The sequence below is a fragment of the Miniopterus schreibersii genome, assembly GCF_964146895.1.
Source record: "Miniopterus schreibersii genome assembly, chromosome: X".
Classification (NCBI taxonomy): domain Eukaryota; kingdom Metazoa; phylum Chordata; class Mammalia; order Chiroptera; family Miniopteridae; genus Miniopterus; species Miniopterus schreibersii.
Genome location: NC_138104.1, coordinates 74,856,997 through 74,876,521, shown reverse-complemented (window position 1 = coordinate 74,876,521; position 19,525 = coordinate 74,856,997). Strand labels below are relative to the sequence as shown.

General features: G+C 49.5%; 1 protein-coding gene across 3 annotated transcripts; it reads left to right on the top strand.

Annotated features, from left to right (window-relative positions):
- The first annotated feature begins 5,385 nt into the window (after positions 1-5,385).
- SUV39H1 (SUV39H1 histone lysine methyltransferase) lies at positions 5,386-18,579 on the top strand. 3 transcript variants are annotated; one of them, XM_081126526.1, is made up of 8 exons: positions 5,386-5,550; positions 7,656-7,801; positions 9,380-10,042; positions 16,144-16,290; positions 16,372-16,501; positions 17,256-17,335; positions 17,913-18,119; positions 18,310-18,579. In XM_081126526.1, the coding sequence occupies exons 1-7, from the start codon at positions 5,532-5,534 to the stop codon at positions 17,916-17,918; spliced, it is 1,191 nt and encodes a 396-aa protein (XP_080982652.1). In that variant the 5' UTR covers positions 5,386-5,531; the 3' UTR covers positions 17,919-18,119; positions 18,310-18,579. The 3 variants fall into 3 exon arrangements, with proteins under 3 accessions (XP_080982652.1, XP_080982650.1, XP_080982651.1); XM_081126524.1 differs by having other exon boundaries at positions 17,899-18,579; XM_081126525.1 differs by having other exon boundaries at positions 17,256-18,573.
- The last annotated feature ends 946 nt before the right edge of the window (positions 18,580-19,525 follow it).

The window sequence follows — 19,525 nt, the reverse complement described above, 5'->3', positions numbered from 1 at the left end:
TAGAAGAGGAGGAGGGGAGAAAGACAAAGGTGAGGGAGAATCCAGAGAGGGCAGATTTCTTCCATCTTCAAGAGCAGTGGAAGAAATTTGGAACCATTGGGATACAGGTTGGGGGGTTAGGGGAAGAAGGGAAACAGCCAGGCAGTAGGGGAAGCTGGGGCGGTGAGGTTGTAGGTATGGAGAATGGGAGCTAGTTTTGTACCTTTAGAAATCTCCCGCTGCTGGGGAAGCTGGAGAAGGAGGGAGTCTCAGGTTCCCTTTCATTCTTCTATTATTCTTTAACCCCCACTCTACTCCCCATCTACCCAGGCCAGGTCTCCAGGACAAGCACCGAGTCTAGGAAGGTCTTGTCATATGACTTACTCCCCTCCCAATCCCCCCACCTGCTGAAACCCTAGAAATTGTGTTCTGGGACCCCTTGGTCAGGCTTTGTTTTAGAAAATACCTTCTGAATCCCCAGTAGCACTGGCTAGAGCAGGCACAGACCTGGGGTAAAAGAATTGACTGTGGGCAAGTTACTTGACCTCTCTAGGCCTCAGTTTTCTCAGTCTTTAAAATGAGGATGAAAACGCTTATTTCACAGGCTGTAGTCAGAATGAAAGTAGATGGTGCCCTAGCCGGTTTGGCTCAGTGGTTAGAGCATTGGCCCGTGGACCAAAGGGTCCCGGGTTCGATTCCAGCCAAGGGCACGTACCCTGGTTGCAGGCTCAGCCCCTGTTGGGGTGTGAGCAGGAGGCAACCACTCAGTGTGTCACTCTCACATCGATGTTTACCTCTCTCTCTCTCTCTCTCCCTTCTACTCTCTCTGAAAAAGCAATGGAAAAAAAATATCCTCCAGTGAGAATTAACAAATAAATAAGTAAAGTAGATGGTGTCTGCTAAGTGCCTGGGTCCTTGTAGGCATCTATAAACATTAGCAGCAGCAGCTGCTATTGTTATTATTGGATGTCACTAATCCTGAGTCACCATTGATTATAAAATGCATCATTATTTTATGTATCACTAAGAAAGACAAAAAAAGTACTGCAATTGAATTATGACCCACCAGTGCTTGAGAGATGGAGCCTGATTTGAGAGATGTTAAAAACAACAACAACTAAATGCTTTTGGTGCCCTGGCTGGCTATGCTGTCCCTTAATCTGCATTCCAGTTCCACATGTATATTTCCTGGTGAAAAGTCATTCCACTGATCACCCATGGTGTGTGTACTCTCTGTATGTGTGCTACACTCCAATATGAGGTTTACATTAAAAACAGGTCAAACCTGTGTGGCTTGGAATGGATAAAACCCTGTTTTGGTCCCAGCACTGGACAAGGCAATGTACACACTAGGCACTAAATTAATACTGAATGGACAAGTGGCTTGGAGTAGGACAGAGTAATAGCAGGGTGGCTTCTTACTTTTGAGGTCTCCTGAAAAGGTGCTAGTCCTTCTGAAAGATTCATTTACCAGGTGAGTGGGAGATGCCCACTCCAAGGTCACTCATCTGAGGTTTTGTTTTGTAGAAAAGCAAGCAAGAATTTCTTGACTGCAACAAAAATATACTTAGGATAGTGAAACAAGGAAGGGCATAGAAGAAGCAATAGGAGAGCCTAGGCTGGGCTGCTTTGGCTCACTGTGAAGTCAGAGAAAAGGGGGCCTTGGAGACAGGTTCAGGGAGTTAGCCTGGAACGAGCTACTGCTGCCCATTGCTCCCCTGGTTGTAAGTCTTATGTAAGTCCCTTAGAGGTTAAAGGATACATCCCTGTGGGGGAAGGAGAGGGGGAAGGGAATGGCACAGGCATACTCCCTGGAGGGAGAGCACCTCATCTGAGGTTTTGCAGATGAAGAAACTGCCTACACAATTTAGTAAATGGTGGAGTTGGGATTTTAACCCAGGCTGCTGTGCTACCAGAATCTAGGCCTTTACTCACTATCCTATACTGTTTAGGAAGGGCCAAGGGATGCTCCCCAAAGACCCCCACATCACCCTTCCAGATTCAGGAAGAAAGAGGTCATACTTTGATACATCCAATAAGGGGTTAATATCCAAAATTTATAAATAACACATGTAATTCAACACCAAAAAAACAAAAAATTCAGTTTAAAAGTGGGCGGAGGAGCTGAATAGACACTTCTCCAAAGAGGACATACAGATGGCCAATAGACATATGAAAAGATGCTCAATGTCACTAATCACCAGAGAGATGCAAATTAAAACCACAATGAGGTATCACCTCACACCTGTCAGAATGGCTACCATCAGCAAATCATCAAACAACAAGTGTTGGCGAGGATGTGGAGAAAAAGGAACCCTAGTACACTGCTGGTGGGAATGCAGACTGGTGCAGCCACTATGGAAAACAGTATGGAGGGTCCTCAAAAAATTAAAAATGGAACTGCCTTATGACTCAGCAATTCCACTTCCGGGTATATATCTGAAGGAACCCAAAACACTAATTCAAAAGAATATATGCACCTCTATGTTCATTGCAGCGTTATTTACAATAGTCAAGCTATGGAAGCAACCCATGTGCCCATTAATAGACTAGTGTATAAACAAGTGGTGGTACATATTTGCAATGGAATATTATTCAACCATAAAAAAGAATAAAATCTTACCATTTGCGACAGCCTGGACGGACATAGGAGGGTATTATGCTAAGTGAAATAAGTCAGTCAGAGAAAGACAAATAGTATATGATTTCACTTACATTTGTAATCTAAAGAACAAAATAAGTGAACAAACAAAATTGAAACACTATAGATGCAGAGAACAGACCAGTGGTTGCCAGAGGGGAGGGGGCTTGAGGGAATGGGTGAAAAAGATGAAGGGATTAAGAAGTACAAATTGGGCCCGGCCAGGCTTGGCTCAGCGGTTGAGCGTCGACCTAGGATCCAGGCGATCGGGGTTCGATTCCCTGTCAGGGCACATGCCTGGGTTGCGGGCTCGATCAATGACTCTCTCATCATTGATGTTTCTGTCTCTCTCTCTCCCTCTCCTTTCTGCTCTCTGAAATCAATAAAGATATGTTTAAAAAAAAAAAGAAGTACAAATTGGTAGTTACAAAATAGTCACGGGATGCAAAGTACAGCATAAGAAATACAGTCAATAATATTGTAATAGCTATGTATGGTGCCAGGTGGGTATGGAAATACTGGGGGAGCACTTTGTGAGGTGTATGATTGTCTGACCACTGTGCTGTACACCTCAAACTAATACAAAATAATATTGAATGTAAACTGTCATTTAAAAAAAAACAATGATATATATCCCAGGCCAGTGTGACTCAATTGGTTGGAGTGTTGTCTAGTATACCAAAAGATTATGGGTTTGATCCCTGGTCAGGGTGCATATGGAGGGTGGCTGATCTCTCTCTCTCTCTCCCCTTCCTCCCTCCCTCTCCCTTCCTCTCTCAAAAATCAATAAAAAAACCAAAGCCAAAACAAACCCTACATATGTCTATGTGTAGAAACAGAATACTTGTTTTGGAAATGTATCTATTAGAAAAAACTGGAAAGGAACATAGAAACATTGTGTCTAGGGAGTTTTTTCCTTTTAAAATTCCTTTAACATTGTATTTAAAAAGTTTTAAGTAAAAAAAAAAATAGATCATGCTTTAAACCACTCTCATGGGTTGGACAGGTCTCTTGAACTCCTGGGTGTGGGAGGGTCCTGCCTGCCCCAGGAGACTGGGAGCCTGTGAGCACTGACATTGGACTCTGTTCTAGATGGAATAAGGGAGGGAAGGAGAATCCATGGTGGGACTTATGCTGTTGACTGTTCTACTCAAGGCAAGCAGGAGCTGATGCAACCTATTATTTATCCAAACAGCTCACAGCTGGACTGACAGACAGGCAGACAGAATAACTGTTTGATTAACTGTGTAACTGTTTGGTTGGCTATATAACTCATGGACCGACAAGGAGAGGGGCAGTTTTAGGAACTGACGGTAATGTTTCCTGATGCTGTGCAGTACTGGATAGGTAACAATTACAACCCCCTGGGACTGACTGGGGCTGGTGGTCTGACAGTGTAGAAGACCTGAAGCCTCCTGAGGGACTGACATGCTGGCTGAGCCATGGTGGTGGCAGGATGCTGTGGATGGATGACTATAGCTAGGAATCGCACCCGGCCTGAGGGAGTGTTTGGATGTTAAGCTGCCTGGTGATGTGTAAAGGAGGGCTACCCTGAGGGAATTTCAGGCTGGCTGATGGACAGATCTGTGGCCCTCTGATACGTAGCTGTCTCAGGTGACTGACCTTCCACCCCGCCGGAATCAGCATGCTTGGCAGACCATATGCTCAGTTGTATGCTGAGCATGGCTACCTGGCTGACTGACAATATGATGAGGGGTGGACAGAACGAGTCACAAGCCAGCTGACCAACTGAAAGAGCAGTGTAGCTGCCTGACTCGATTACTGTATGAGGTTAGAATCACAGCTGCACTGATGGGTCAGAAGATACTGACTGACTGTCCAATGTAGGGTATGCCTCCCTGAGAAAGGACGGACTGCTAACCCACTGACAGGTGGTGTGCAGGCTTAATGCTACCTTTAGTTTCTGTGACTATTTGCTCTGAGGGAATAAACTACCTGATCATGGTCGGAATGAGGGGGTAATGACAGTCATTGACAACTGATGGTGGATAGTGTGACTGCCTGACAGGGCTACATGAGATGCTGACAATGCCAAATGCCAGCCAGGCCTGACCTAATCATAGCCTGCCTGAGGGCATGGCTGGTGTCTGGGGTTTCCTGAGGAGGAATGAGATGATTTGCCCAGGGGGATTCAGAGCAGGTGCCAGGGCAAGGGTAGCCAGAGAAACCGTTGCTTGAGTGACTGCCAGTGAAGAAGGGACCGTCTGGGGCAGTGACAGGCTGACTAGCAGTGTGGCTGTTAGTAAGCGCAGCATGTCCGCCTCTAGGGACTTGCCGCTGGCGCGGGGTGGATGGGTGGGGGTTGCACGCGGATGGCTGTTACTGGTGACTGAAGTGAATGGCAGGCATGGCTGGAAGTGTCTGGCTAGGCAGTTGTGATGACTGACCCATTGTGTGATTTGAGTCTGGAGTGATTTTGAGCCTCAGCAGCAGTCTGGGACCATAGTCCACCGCAGGAGCGGAGTCACGGCCTGTTCGGGATTAAAATGTGACGGGCCGCCTGAGGGTGGTAATTGGGGGTCTGACAGAACGGAGGATTTCCGCCACCGCCACCCCATCCCCTGCCGCCCCGGTCTGGCTGGCTGACAACAGGATTGGCTGACAGCGTGACAGACAGACCGGCGGACGGGCAGGGCCTCCAGCAACCTCCGTAGCCGCTGCTGCCGCCGCTTCAGCCGCCCAGACGCACGCTGGGAAAGCGCCGGCGAGCACCCGCCTTCGGGACCGAGCAGAGTGGCGGGAGGGGTCCGGTCACGGCTCGCCTGTTGGTCCGCGCGGGCACTGCTCGCGGAACGGTGCGGCCAATAGGCTGCGCGTTCTCGGCCACGCCCGCGCGAGGGCTCTTCTCGCGAGGCCGGTTAGGCCCGAATGTCGTTAGCCGTGGGGAAAGATGGCGGAAAATTTAAAAGGTGAAGTAGTGGTGGCAGCAGCGCCGGCCTACTGGCCGGGCTGCGTGGGCTGGAGGGGTAGCGTCGCGGGCTCGGGGCCCAGGCGTCCAAAGCCACGGAGCTGGGAGCCGGAAGCCCAGCGCTGAAAGGCTGGGGCTCGGGGAGCGCGGGCCTGGTGTGCGAGGCAGGGCGGGGCTGAGAGGAGGGGGCGCGTGCTTCGGAAGGCAGCGGGCGCGGGGCGAAGTGGGGACTGGGGAGGGGGGCGCGCGCCTCTAAAAGCTACTGGACAGCGCGTGCGCGCTCTCGCTTGCGCGCGCGGGGGGAGGCAGCTGGTTCGGGAAGGCCGCGCCCGCGCGCGGGAAAATCGGCCGCCGGTGACCGTTACCCGCTTGGTGTCCACGCAAGACGCCGGAAGGAGAGGGAAGGGGAGGGGACGAATCTCATTTTCAGAGTGGGGCTGGGCGATAGAGGAATCTTGTGTTAAGGGTATCTCCTCTCAGCCTGATGAGGGAAGGGTCTGCAGTAGAGAGGACTCCGTCAGAAAGAGGGGCAGGGGCTTCCGGAATGGGAGAGCTGGACCCCCCTGTGTGCAGGGAAGAAAGGGGTGATTTTCTCAGTATATTGGGGGGTGGTCTCCTCTGGGTAAGGAAAGCTGCGGGGAGGATGGGTTCCACAAGTGTCCCGGGGGGGGGAGAGGAACCTCTAAGGGATAGGAGATTCCACCTGTGGTCAGTGCGGCACCAGCAGCTGGAGATGTGAGTTGGGACCAATTTAGTGGGGTTTCAAATACAAGTTAAGGGGTTTGAAAGGGAGAGACGTCACAGGGAGGAAGGCGTGGGCTCTGGCTGAGTCTCCACTAGGCCTGCCTAAGTGTGTGTGTGTGTGGGGGGGCGGGGTAGTGCAGACGACATAATGTTGCAAAGCTCTTAGACATTTTTAGGTTGACATCTAGAGCATTTCATCATGAGTTTAAATGTTTCATTTTTAAAATGAGAGGTAGAAAATATTAATAGGATGAGGACTGGCTGACTACATTTGGAATAAGTGTTCTCTGAAATGATCTGATAAAATGGCTTCTGAAGCACATTAAGAATGTGCTTTGAATCTTTGAATCAGAAGGCCTTAAAAAAAAATCTGTTTCTTGAAAATTTTTGGTAGCCCCAGAAACATCCCAGGTATATTTAAAGAATCATTGTCACTAATCTATTACTGTTTTGCCTGTTCCTGAATTCCTTTGGGCAAGATTTACCCTTCACAGAAATGTGGATGAGGCTGAGAAAGTCAAAATGCAGTGTGAAAAAATACACCTTGTGGGTTTAAGGCACCCAGACTAATCATTCAAGGAGGCTTCCTGTAATTTAACACCAGTCCACAATCTTATTCATAATTCCGAAATTTAAAAAGCTCAGAAAACTTAAGTTTGGTACCATTCAGTGACAAAACTAGACTATAAGGTGGGACATTCAGTGGCTCTATCTTGCATCTTTCTCCTATTTAATGTGAAAATTCAGACTTTTGCTGCAGAACTATTAAAGTGTTTGATTATGGCTTGAAGCCCCTGACCACATTGGGGATGTTAATGTATGGGATATACTTAGAACTACACTTGTAAAATAAAATAGAAAACTCAATTCCATAACACATCTGGCCCCAGCGATTTCAGATCAGGGCTTGCTGACCAGTCTTTCCAGTTTGTGTGGTGCCCTCAAGGTTTTAACCTCATCCCACCTATGCCCTTGGGGCAGTGCTCCCTACTGAGATGGGGGGTTGTTCGCTTTTTGCAAGTGCGGAGGAGAGGATTAGGTCCTGAATGCTAGGCTGGTTTTGCAGGCAGTTTTAGGAACAATATAGAGGGAGTTGGGAGCTCTGGGAATAGATTTCTTTAGGACAATCCATGCAGGAGATCCCACTTTGAGGTCTGCTGCTTAAGGGGTAGCCTTGGATGGTGAGCACTGGGGTTGAAGAAACTGGCACATTTTTGTGGTAGAAAGATCTTACCATTGGGAAGACCTGTGGATTAAATTTCACTGACTCTGAGGCAGTCCTTGGGAAGTTTCAGGGAGGACTTAGGGTGCTCTTTGAGTCCTGGACTTGCCAGTATACCCAGTAATGTTTTTGTGTTCTAGGCTGCAGTGTGTATTGCAAATCTTCTTGGAATCAGCTACAGGACCTGTGCCGCTTGGCCAAGCTCTCATGCCCTGCCCTTGGCATCTCCAAAAGGAATCTCTATGACTTTGAAGTCGAGTACCTGTGTGATTATAAGAAGATCCGCGTGAGTCTGGGGTGACCGTGGCCAGGCAGGGGTGCCTCAAGGAAGCTGGCTTCCTGTCCCCTTGCCCCCACGGTCTGCATTTGATTCCAAAGGGAATTTTCTTCTCTGATCTTAAAAAAGTAGGATTAATAGACCCTCTTCTTGTTCCTGTCTTACTGGTAGGGAAACCAAGTGACTTTCTGAGGGAGGCAGGAGCCACGATGAATCCCCAAATAAGTTTCTCCTCCCACCTCCCTAAGAATACAAACCAGTTGAGCTGCTGAGCCCAGGAGTGGGGATGAGGATAGCTAATGGTTATTGAGCACTTTCAGTGTACAAGGCACTTCCCGTCAGAAACTCATTTAATCCCCCCAACAATACTGAAATGAGAACTGTTATCATGGCCAGAGGAGGTAATGGCAGGATAGTTACGAGAACAGACTAGAGCTAGCATGCTTGGGTTCAGATCCTGGTCGTGTAACTCTAGGGTATTTATGCAAATTCTCTGTACTTTATTTTCCTCATCTGTAAAGTAGGGATGCTTAGTAGTATCTACCTCATAAAGAGTTGTGAGGATTAAATTAGTTAATAATACAGGTAAGCTACTTAGAACAGTATATGCTACATAATGAATGCTAAAAAAATTTTTTCTAGCTTTTTTTCCTTATTTACAGATGAGGAAACTAAGGCTCAGCAAAATTAAATAACTTGTCCAAGGCCACAGATAGGGAATGACAGGCTCAGAATTTGTATCTAGGGTGTCTAACTAGAATCTGTGTAGTTAAACTGTGTCCTATAGCCGCCTTTCAGCAAGAAAAGGTCCCTCTGGCTGCTGTTTGGAGAACAGACTATAGAGGCAAGGGTGGAAGCAAGGGGACCAGTGAGGAGGCTACTTCTGCAGTGCAGATGAGTGATGAAGGTGGTGGCAGTGATGATGGTTCGAAGTGGTTGGATTCTGGATGTATTCTGAAGGTGGGGCTAGCAGGATTTGCTGAGGGCGGATGTGAGGAGTGCTTTAGAGAAAGGAGTCAAGGATGACTCCAAGAGTTGGGGCCTGCATAGCTAGCAGGAGGGAACTGATGATGGGGAAGACAGAGAAGGGAGTGGGTTTAGGAGATTAAAATTTGGAATTTAGCCTTAGCCAGTGTGGTTCAGTTTGTTGGGCATCATCCCGTGCGCTGAAAGGTTGCTAGTTTGATTCCCGGTCTGGGTGCATGCCTGGGTTATGGGTTCGATCCCTGGTGGGGGGTGTGCAGGAGGCGGCCAGTCGATGTCTCGCTCTCACATCTATGTTTCTCTCTTTCCCTCTCCTTTCCTCTTTCTCTAAAAAATCAATGAAAAATCTTGTAAAAATTATTTTTTAAAAACGTGGAATTTAGACAGATCGTATGAGTAGCAGGATTTGTAATTTAGCAGAATTTGAACCTAGTGATCCTGGCTTTAGAGCTTGTGCTTTTTAACCAATGCATGGAGTCATTCCAGAAAAGGGTGGGGAGTAGTTTGGGTGTTATTCATTGGTTTTGGAATGGAAGTCCCATGAGGGCTGGCCCAAGGGTCTCACCACTTATGGTGGCCCCGTCCCCCTGGTCCCCCCAACAGGAACAGGAGTATTACCTGGTAAAATGGCGTGGATACCCAGAGTCAGAGAGCACCTGGGAGCCACGGCAGAATCTCAAGTGTGTGCGCATTCTCAAGCAGTTCCACAAGGACTTAGAACAAGAGTTGCTTCGGCGGCACCATCGGTCAAAGCCCCCCCGGCACCTGGACCCAAGCTTGGCCAGCTACCTGGTACAGAAGGCCAAGCAGAGGCGGGCACTCCAGCTCTGGGAGCAGGAGCTCAATGCCAAGCGAAACCATCTGGGACGTATCACTGTGGAGAATGAGGTGGATCTGGATGGCCCCCCGCGGGCCTTTGTATACATCAATGAGTACCGTGTTGGTGAGGGTATTACCCTCAACCAGGTTGCTGTGGGCTGTGAGTGCCAGGACTGCCTGTGGGCACCTGCTGGAGGCTGCTGTCCTGGGGCATCACTGCACAAGTTTGCCTACAATGACCAGGGCCAGGTGCGGCTGCGAGCTGGGCTGCCCATCTATGAGTGCAACTCCCGTTGCCGCTGTGGCTATGACTGCCCCAACCGCGTGGTACAGAAGGGCATCCGCTACAACCTCTGCATCTTCCGCACGGATGATGGGCGTGGCTGGGGTGTCCGCACACTGGAGAAGATCCGCAAGAACAGCTTCGTCATGGAGTACGTGGGAGAGGTAGGGAGACAGGACCATGCGTGTGTGTGCAGCTCTTCCCACCTTGTGTTCCCACTGTGTGTGCCCGGCTCTCATCACAGTGTGCCTGCAACTTCCCTGCTTTTCCTGTGGAAAAGGTGGTGGTGGGGTGTTTAACCCAAGTGCTAGGGATATCCTTGCGGGGGAGAGTATTCTAAGCTGGTAGTTAAAAGCATATTGAAACACTTTCAGACTGAGTTGATTTCATAAGGGTACCTGGCAAAGAGGAGAGTGGGAACTGAAGTCCAGGCAGTGTTTTTTTAATGGGCCATGTGGTCTGCACAGAGTTGCATCACCTGAAAAGGCACTTCTCATTTTACAAGGGTCCAGCTTATTGCTAAGCAGTGTCTTCCCGAAAAGAGCACCTTTTACTAATCTGCACAAAAGGAACACAGTCTGGAGTAGGACATAGACATGCCTTGTGGAGGTTGGCTGCTTCCTCCTCTAGACTTGCAGGACACTGTGGAAAGACCAGCTATATTAGGCAGGCTAGTTGCTGTGCCAAACAACTCACAAGTCTTAGTGGCTTTGCACATTAGAAGTCTGTTTGTTCCTGTAACACTCTAGCGTAGGTGTTTGGGTAGTATCCTTCTACACAGTGGCCTGGCCACGTAGGCTCTTTCCTTCTTTGCCTTTGCCATGCCTGAGAGCCTTGGAGCTGCCTCTGGTCCTCAGCCTTGCCTGGTAAAGTGGGCCAAGAGTAGGGGGAGAAGGGGAGGTTTCTAATGGGCCAGGCCTGGATGCAGTGCACATATATCACTTCTGTCCACATCCACTGGCTGGAACCAAATCACTGGCCTTAACTCCATGCAGGGGAGGCTGAGAAGTATGATTTAGCTATATGCCCAGGTAGAAAACAAGGGATTTGGGTGAATAACTAGCAAGTGTCTGCAACTGCAGTGTTACATTCAAAGGTGGAAGGCAGTGGGTTTTTGGGGTGGGGCAGTTCTTGATTATGTAGGACCATCTCATGCATTGAGGAACGTTTAACATCCCTGGACCTGGACCTTTTAAATCCAGAGTATGCCCTGTCATGGTGACAATCCCAAATTCCTCTGTATTTCCACAGGTTTCTTAGGGGTTGCTATGATTGGGAAGTGACAGAAAGTGGCATAAGGGACACACCCCTGAGGATGTCCACACTGTAGTAATGACACTGATGAAGAGGAGAGGCTCCTACTTTGACAAACTGTAGAGAGGGTCGTAGCCCTGGGAGGCAGAGACAATCTAGAGGCAGAGCAGTCCACACTGCAGAGAACCCTGACAGTCTGGATGAGATGTCCATACCCCAGATAATCCTGGTGGTCGTGGAGGAAATATCCACACATCAAAGGACCTGACAGTCTGGAAGAAGGAGGAGGTGGCATTACCCCAGAGTGGTCCTCACAATCTGCAGGAAGAGGTGTCCACATCCCAGAGTGACCTAGAGGATAAGAGCAAGCTCTCCACACTCCAGAGGACCCTGGTGGTCTGCCTTAGGAAGTGTCCACACCCACACTGTTCTGACAGTCAAGAAAAAGAAGTGTCCTCACCCCAGAGGGATTTTGACTGTCTAAAGGAGATCAGGTCTACACCCAAGAGGACTGACAGCCTAGAGGAAGTGTCCACACCCTCAGCGTCCTGACACTCTGGAGGAGGTGTCTAGACCTCAGAGGGATGCTAACAGTTGTGAGGAGATGTTAACAACTCAGAGGGATGTTACCATTCTGGAGGAGGATGTGTGCATACTCCAGAGCCTCTGATGGTTTGGAGGAGGAGGTGTCTTGACCCCACAGGAGCCTGGCAATCCTAGAGGAATTCCAGGACAGGTAGTGTCTCTAGCCTCACTACTGTACTGACGATCTTAAGGAAAGGCTGTCTACAACACAGAGGATCCTGAGGCAAAGAGGAAGAATCTGCAGTCCCCAGGCACCCTAAAGTCCCCTTGGCTGGGTACCTTTCTGGCTGCTTTTCCTTAGTGTCCTTACTCCTCTACACTGTGAACATCAGGATTCCCAGGGACCCACTTGTTCCCTGTCTTCACTCTTCCTATTCTCCATATGTTCTCTCTGAGCTATTTCTTAGCCTCCCTCCTGCCACATTCAGCAACTTTCAGGTCCCCCCTCCAATACCCTCAGACCTGTGAGACTTCCTGATGGCACCAGAGGCCCCCAAACATTACTGGAGCCAAACTCATCTTACATTCCCCTGTGAGGAGGCAGCATGGCAAAATGGGCCGGAGGGCAGAGGGTGGACCCTGGAGCTTGGCTTCCTGAGGTTGAATCCCAGCTCCACCACTCATCAGCTATCACTTTACCTCCTTGTGTCTCAGTTTCCTAATCTGTAGAATGGAAATGATAATTGCACCCACCTCATATACTTGTAAGAACTAAATGAGTTGTCATGTGTAAAGCACTTAAACACTATTCAGTATAGAGTAAATCTCCAATCAGTGTTAGCCAATACATTCCAAAATTCAGAAAACCACATTTTTTGTAACCCGTCTGGCTATAAAACATAACTGGACCTGATTTGGGCCTATTTACAGTCTGTTCATCTTACTTGGTATGATTTCATAAATTTCATTGTAGAAATATTAATTTACATGATTACATGGTGTTGCTGTCTCAGCCCCTACTTAGTGTTATAATTGAGGGCACACACCGCATACCTATTGCCACCCTATCCGACTATCGACACGGCATTCACTTTCCTACTTCTACATCTGCACTGAGAGTCCCTTCAGGTGAGCTGCCCTTCCTCTCCTTTGCACCTTTCCACCTTCCATTAGAACATCCCTACCCTCACTCAACAGAGAACCATAGCCTGTTTTATCCATTCTAAAACATATTTTCTTCATATTTTAACAACTCTGAAGTGATGATGAGTCTCAATTAGTTTAATTAAATGATGGCATATCATTTATTTATTTATCCTCACCTGAGGATATTTTTTCCATTGCTTTTCAGAGAGAGTGGAGGGGGAGGCAGAGAGAAAAAGAGAGAGAGAGACAGCGATGTGAGAGACACATCGATTGGTTGCCTCCTGATCGGGGCCAGGGATCGAACCTGCGACCAAGGTACGTACCCTTGGCTGGAATCGAACCTGGTACTCTTCAGTCCACAGGCCAGTGCTCTAACCACTGAGCCAAACTGGCTAGGGAAGCATATCATTTAATGGGCAGCAGTTTTTCCTTTCTTGGGAAAGGGCACATAAAATAAAGGGAACACCTTAGATTTTGACAAGATACAGGACTCTCAACACCTCCTAACACTGCTCAGTTCCTAATGAAAACGAAAACAGAAACACCTTTCACATCCCTCATCTTGTCAAATCTTTACAACAGCCTCTGACTAGCTGGGACTATTGTCATTGTCACCCCCATTCTACAGATGAGAAAACTGAGGCCTAGAGCAGTGTAATAAAGTGCTCAATCATCAACTGTTTAAAATTGGTGCCCTGCCAGAGCTGGTATAGTTTTTTGTTTTCTGTTTTTTTTGGCTGAGGAAACAGGCTCAGGGAGAGAACATTCAGGATCCCATATCTGGGAGGAGGCAGAGCAGTAACTGCACTCTGAGTCTTCTGGTTCCTGTTCATGTCAACACCCTTTCCAAGCTGCCAGTTTATAGCCCATTATCTTCCCCAGTCATTTTGGAGAGTTGCTAGGGAACAGAGACATGGACTGATTTGTTCCTGAGTTCTCAGGGCTGCCCAACCCTTACAGAGTGGGACTGAAAAGAAGACAGCAGGAACGGTTTGTGCCCTGGAGGGCTTGCAGAGTGACTCATTCCTGGTGAAACTAGGGGAGCAGGTAGGGGCAGAACAGGCAGGAGGATGAGACTGGGGAGGTTATGGAGCATTCCCTCTGGTTGGGGAGGGGCTAAAAGGAATAAACTGGCTCAGATACCACCCAGTGTGCTCCAAGCCCAGCAGAGGCTACCCTTTGATCCCAGGGCTTCAGAGGCTGTGCTGTGGTGGGTAGGGACTGGGAGACTCAGGAAGGCTGCACAGAGAAGTAACATCTAGAGCTGACGCCACAAGAAGAGTGCATGTTCTCCAGGAGGGAGGAGACTGATCTTGCTGTCTGCTCTTCAAGATGTTGCTGTGCCTCCTGTTGTATCCCTCAGGAGAGATTCCCCACTCTTCAACCTGGTGTCAAAGCCCTTTTATAATCTGTAGCTTGCTTTAGATGGTGTCTCTCTTCTCCATTGCTCCTCAAACCCTACGCACTCTTTCACTGTGGATGTGTGAATCCCTCTTTTCTCTGTCACGAGGCTGGCCCATGAAGGACAGAAGTGGGCCTGGTCCCTGTGACTCCTCCACTAAACTGACCCCTGAGGGCCAGGACCAAGCCTGGTTCCTTTGTTGTCTCCCCCACCCAACTGTGACCCATGTCTCCCCCAGCAGACACTGACTTCTGAGCACTAGGACTAGGCACAGGGTAAGCCTCATAAAAATCCACTGAATGAATGAGTGAATAAACAAAAATTGGGGGTATAGGTGAGCCAGCTTCCTGAAGGAACAGCTGGAGTATGGGGCAGTGAGCAGTGTGACCTGAGGGATAAATCTTGGTCTTCTAAAGGTGGTGTTGATCAGCAGAGGCTGAAGGTGATGGTGTAAGAGGCAAGGAGGAGACAGGACACTAGTGTGGCCATCCTGAGTGGAGAAAATGGAGGGTGGTCAAGGCTAGAATGGGAAGTTTAAAAGTAGAAACAGTATGGCCACTAGCTGGCATGAGGGTGAGCAAGGAAGGCGGCCAGGGTGGATCCAGTGTCAGAAGGGGGCTGGTGATGAGCAGTGGGTCTCCAACAAAAGGAGAGGGAGGGAAGAAGGGGTATGTGTGTGTTGGGGGGGGGGAGTGTTTGAGTTACCTGTAGAGCCGTTGCTGGGCAGAGGATAGGTTGCTGGACTAGAAAGAATAAAAGGGCATTTCTTGCAAGTCCGTTGTGTGCTGTATACACTGTGCTGGCACTTGTTTTTGAGGGCTGTGCAGAAACCTGGGGGAGGAGAATGAGATCTGCCTGGTCTAGAGGGACCCTAGGCTGAGATGAGGGCAGCCTTGAGTACCAGGGGACCCTCACCCAGAGACTGGCATGGTTATTTACACATGGGGACTACCAGAAGGCTGTGGTTGGTCCCAGGGGGAAGAGAGAACTTGAGGGATGGAGAGGAGAGGTTGGGTTGGGTGGAGAATCCATCTACAGCATTTGGGAGGCAGGGACAGGTCAGGGCTAGGATGGTGAAGCAGCTTCCTGTTTACTAGGCCAGCAGGAGGCCCAGCCATGAAGGAAGAGATTCCTCCTGCTGTCTTATATCCCAGTCATTGGCACTGCACAGCCTCAGGGCTGAGAGAGGGGTTCCTACCCAAGCTCTTGCCTCCTCTCTTTCATCTTCCTTCTGCGTTTTTGACCTTAGCCTCTTTCTTGCATCTGAGACTCTCAAGGGTCTTGGTCTTATCTCTGGGCCTGGATCTTTCATATAAAACTTCTGTCTGTGTTTCTTACTCTCTGCCTCTAGCTCTCCTGTCTGAGTCTCCCATTCAGTCTCCCTTTCCCCACCAGCCCAGGGCTCTTCTTGTTTTCTTTGTCCTTCTCACTGCTCTGTGCATTGCCGTGCATTGGCTCTCTTCTCTTGGGTTGGGTCGTGTGATGACTCAGGCCCTCTTTTCCTGGATCAGTCAGCCTCTCTCATTCTCCTCCGTTCTCCTCTCCCGTCTCTGTTGAGCCATGGGTCTTCTTTCTTACCCTTAATTTGGGTCTCCTATATCTCATTATGGGTCTCATGATGGGACTATATCTGTGTCTTTCTGTCTGTCTGACTACTGTCTCACTACTGGACCTTGTGGCCAGCCTCTGCCCACCATTAAGAGACTCCCTAGACCATCCAGAGGCCTGAGGAGGGATGGGTGGTGGGCAGCTGAGGCCCACCCTGATGAAAAGGGCTGACACATCCTCTGCTTCACTGCCTCCCATGTGTCCATTGCCTGCCAGCCACATGGGTGGGGGTGCCTTCCTGCTCGTTTGTTCTCCTGGGGGACCAGGCACTGTGCTGGCTTTCCTGAGCCTTCTTGGCCAATCCCCCCTCCCCCATGACCCTCTCCCCAGATCATTACCTCAGAGGAGGCGGAGCGGCGGGGCCAGATCTACGACCGCCAGGGTGCCACATACCTCTTCGACCTGGACTACGTGGAGGATGTGTACACCGTGGATGCCGCCTATTATGGCAACATCTCCCACTTTGTCAACCATAGTGTGGGTACCCCGCAGGCGGGCGGGGGTTGGGAGGAGCAGGCTGGGCCCCTCCTCACCCTCCTGCTGTTCTTTTTCTCCCAGTGTGACCCCAACCTCCAGGTGTACAACGTCTTCATAGACAACCTTGATGAGCGGCTGCCCCGCATTGCTTTCTTTGCCACAAGAACCATCTGGGCAGGCGAGGAGCTCACTTTTGATTACAACATGCAAGGTGGGGGTGTCAAGGGACCGGGGGCAGGGGCACACAGTGACATGGGACACAAGGACCCCTTCCCAAGGAGCTTTAAGATGCTCTTTCTGACTCCTAGTCTCCCATCTGGACTTCTGGACCCCTGCCTACCCTTTGGGAGTCCCCTCATTCCCAACCCTTGGACCAACTTCTCCCAAGACTCCTGGGGGAGGAAGATGTTTGGCTTGAGAGTTATGATACTTCTGACTCCAGTCTTGTCTGAAATATCCCCAGTCCCCCAACCCTCCCTGTTCCTAATCCTTTTTGGCTTTCCTCATTCCAAGCCTCTGGACACCCTATGGCCTCCAACCAGTCCCCTACTTGACAAACTAGCCATCTCTGAGACACTCAAGAGGGGATCTTTGGCAGGAGAGTTCAGATACCCCTCTGATGCCCAGGTGACCCTTCATTCCTGGACCTCTGCCTGACACAACCCTCCTGGTTCTCCCTGACAACCCCGTTTCCCCCACAACCCCAACCCTTGACCATCTTCCTTTCCCCCATAACCTCCAACCCCTGGCCATCTTCCTAACACTTGAACTCCCTCCAGTGCTAAGCCCTGGCCCTAGTCCCAAACTACCAACTCCACAACCCCCATCCTGACCCAAATCCCAGACCTGCTCCCAGTCCCCAAGAACCCTGGGTCTCATGGTAAAGGGGCAGTGGGACACTTCACCTAGGCCTTCTAACAAGTCCCCTCCCCCCTCCCACCTTCCCTGGCTGTGTGACTCCACAGTGGACCCCGTGGACATGGAGAGCACCCGCATGGACTCCAACTTTGGCCTGGCCGTGCTCCCTGGCTCCCCCAAGAAGCGGGTCCGTATTGAATGCAAGTGTGGGACTGAATCCTGCCGCAAATACCTCTTCTAGTCCTTCGAAGTCTGAGGCCAGACTGACTGTGGGGACCTAAAGCCACCCATCCCACCCACCCCGTGCCCACTTGCCCTCCTGTTGAGGAATGACTGCCAGGGCCTCCTGCCTGCCTTCACCCATCTCCACCTGCTCTGTGCTCGGGGTTGTGGTGAGGACTGACTTTCAGAAATCCCCTCTCCCTGTCCCAGCTCTGTCTATGGGTTGCACTTACAACCCTTTGCCCACCTTGAGAAGTAATTCAACATCAGGAGTTTCTGCAGTTGAGATTCATGGTCTATCAAGGAGGTCCAAGGGGTGAGCCCCAACCCCAGAATGGAAAGATGTTTATTTACCTGCTTCTGCCTGGAGCTTGAGAGGTCTGTTGCAGGCCCTTTCCCTACTGCTCCAAGAGTGTAGAAGCTGCCCCAGGGCAGGCTGACATCAGAGCTCAGACTTCCCAGCCCACTTGATGAAAGAAAGGGTGTCTGCAGGGCTGGGGACTGGTTTCTGCTTATGCTCACATGTAGGCTTTGCATCCAAGAAGTAGAAGCCCACATGCCACTGGAAGGAGAGTGGATGCCCATGGCTCACTGGTCACTGGTCAATGAGAGGAAGGCAGTCCAGACTCTCTAAGCCCTTAAAGTGGACTGGGATTGAGCTCTGCCCTTGAGGTGCACAGAAGGCGCCTGGGAGCCCCGTCGGCGTGTGACGACTGCTGGGACTACTCAGAGCTGGAACCAAGACCTAGGTAGGCTGTAGATAGCACTTAGGACAAAAATGTGCATTGATGGGGTGGTGATGAGGTGCCAGGCACTGGGCTGAGCACCTGGTCTACATAGATTGTCTCAGGGAAGCCTTAAAAACTGTGGAGGTGGATCCTAGGAAAGGGCCCATATGGCAGGAGGCCAAGTACAGTCTCAAAAGTTACCTGCCCACAGATGTACAGAAGACGAAGGCTCTGATGGCTGCCTCACCCCTTGCTTTCCCTGTGAGGTCTTCTCCAGGAAGCCTTCCCTGACTACCTGTGCCCAGAGTGCCCCTCTGTGAGACTGTGCCCTGCCACCAGATCTGTGTGGCTGTCTGTGTGTCCGTGCTCCCTGTCCCTAGACTGAATTTCAGGCATGGACTGAATCTGATTCTCCTCTTGTATATTTCTTGGCTCTACCCAGCCTGGGGTGGGCATCAATAAAGTGAGTTGTTGACTGAGCAAACCAAGGTGTGGGGATTGAAGACCTCATGTAGGTGGGGGTTGGGGGATGAGAGGCTGGGAGTTGGGGTACCCAGGGACATGTTCCTCAAACCTCAGCCGTTTGACTAGAACACCCCTACTGCATACTACCTACATCATCATCTAACATCTTGACCTAAAATAAGCTTGCTTTATACTTCAATTTTAAAATGCACTAAAAAAGCAAACTAAATCCATTGCTGTCTCAATGAACAAACCATTATCACTTGCCATAAACAAAAATAACCAGAGAAATAAATACAGTGGAAATACAGAAATACACAATTCTAGCTGGACACTCCTGGCTCTTAGAGGCTTTGAACCCAAAGCCTGCCTGCTCCATTCAAAGATAAAAATCTGTTTTTATTGTATTTATATTTTCTGCAAGTATTTATTGAGCACCTAGTATGAACTAGGGTAGAAAGTGGAGAACAAGGAGATGATGTTTCAAATATACTTGTTTTGATCATCCCTCAACCAGAATGTGTGCCTATGCCTTGTTTCTTCTCAGAGATCTCACATGCTATGGCACAACTACCCAAAGATTTCAGTGTTGACACACAGGTGACAGAATCCTAAACAGCTCAGAGACCTCTATATACAGCATGTAGGACAAATAACTCATAGATCATATACCCTGGGTATTGACTCCAGACCTCACATCTGGGATACACATCTCCATGCAGTTCGGAGATCTCATACCTGGACACAGGCTCTGAATAACTAACAGGCTGCACCAAAACTAGTGGACTAGTGGACTCAGACTCGCAAAGAGCTCCAAGACCTAAATGCTGCCTCTGACATTAGGATCTGGACCCTAAACACATCACAGAACTTTCTTTCCTGGATAGAAATACACAAACATCTCAAAGACCTCACAACCTGGGATACCATTACCTAAGTTATTCAGAGCCTTCACATCCTGA

Bases quoted from the DNA above. Each gene is read 5' to 3' on its own strand.
- SUV39H1 (XM_081126524.1), top strand. The intron at 7,802-9,379 runs GTGAGTCTGGGG...TCCCCCCAACAG, and splicing joins GTGATTATAAGAAGATCCGC to GAACAGGAGTATTACCTGGT. The intron at 10,043-16,143 runs GTAGGGAGACAG...CCCTCTCCCCAG, and splicing joins TCATGGAGTACGTGGGAGAG to ATCATTACCTCAGAGGAGGC.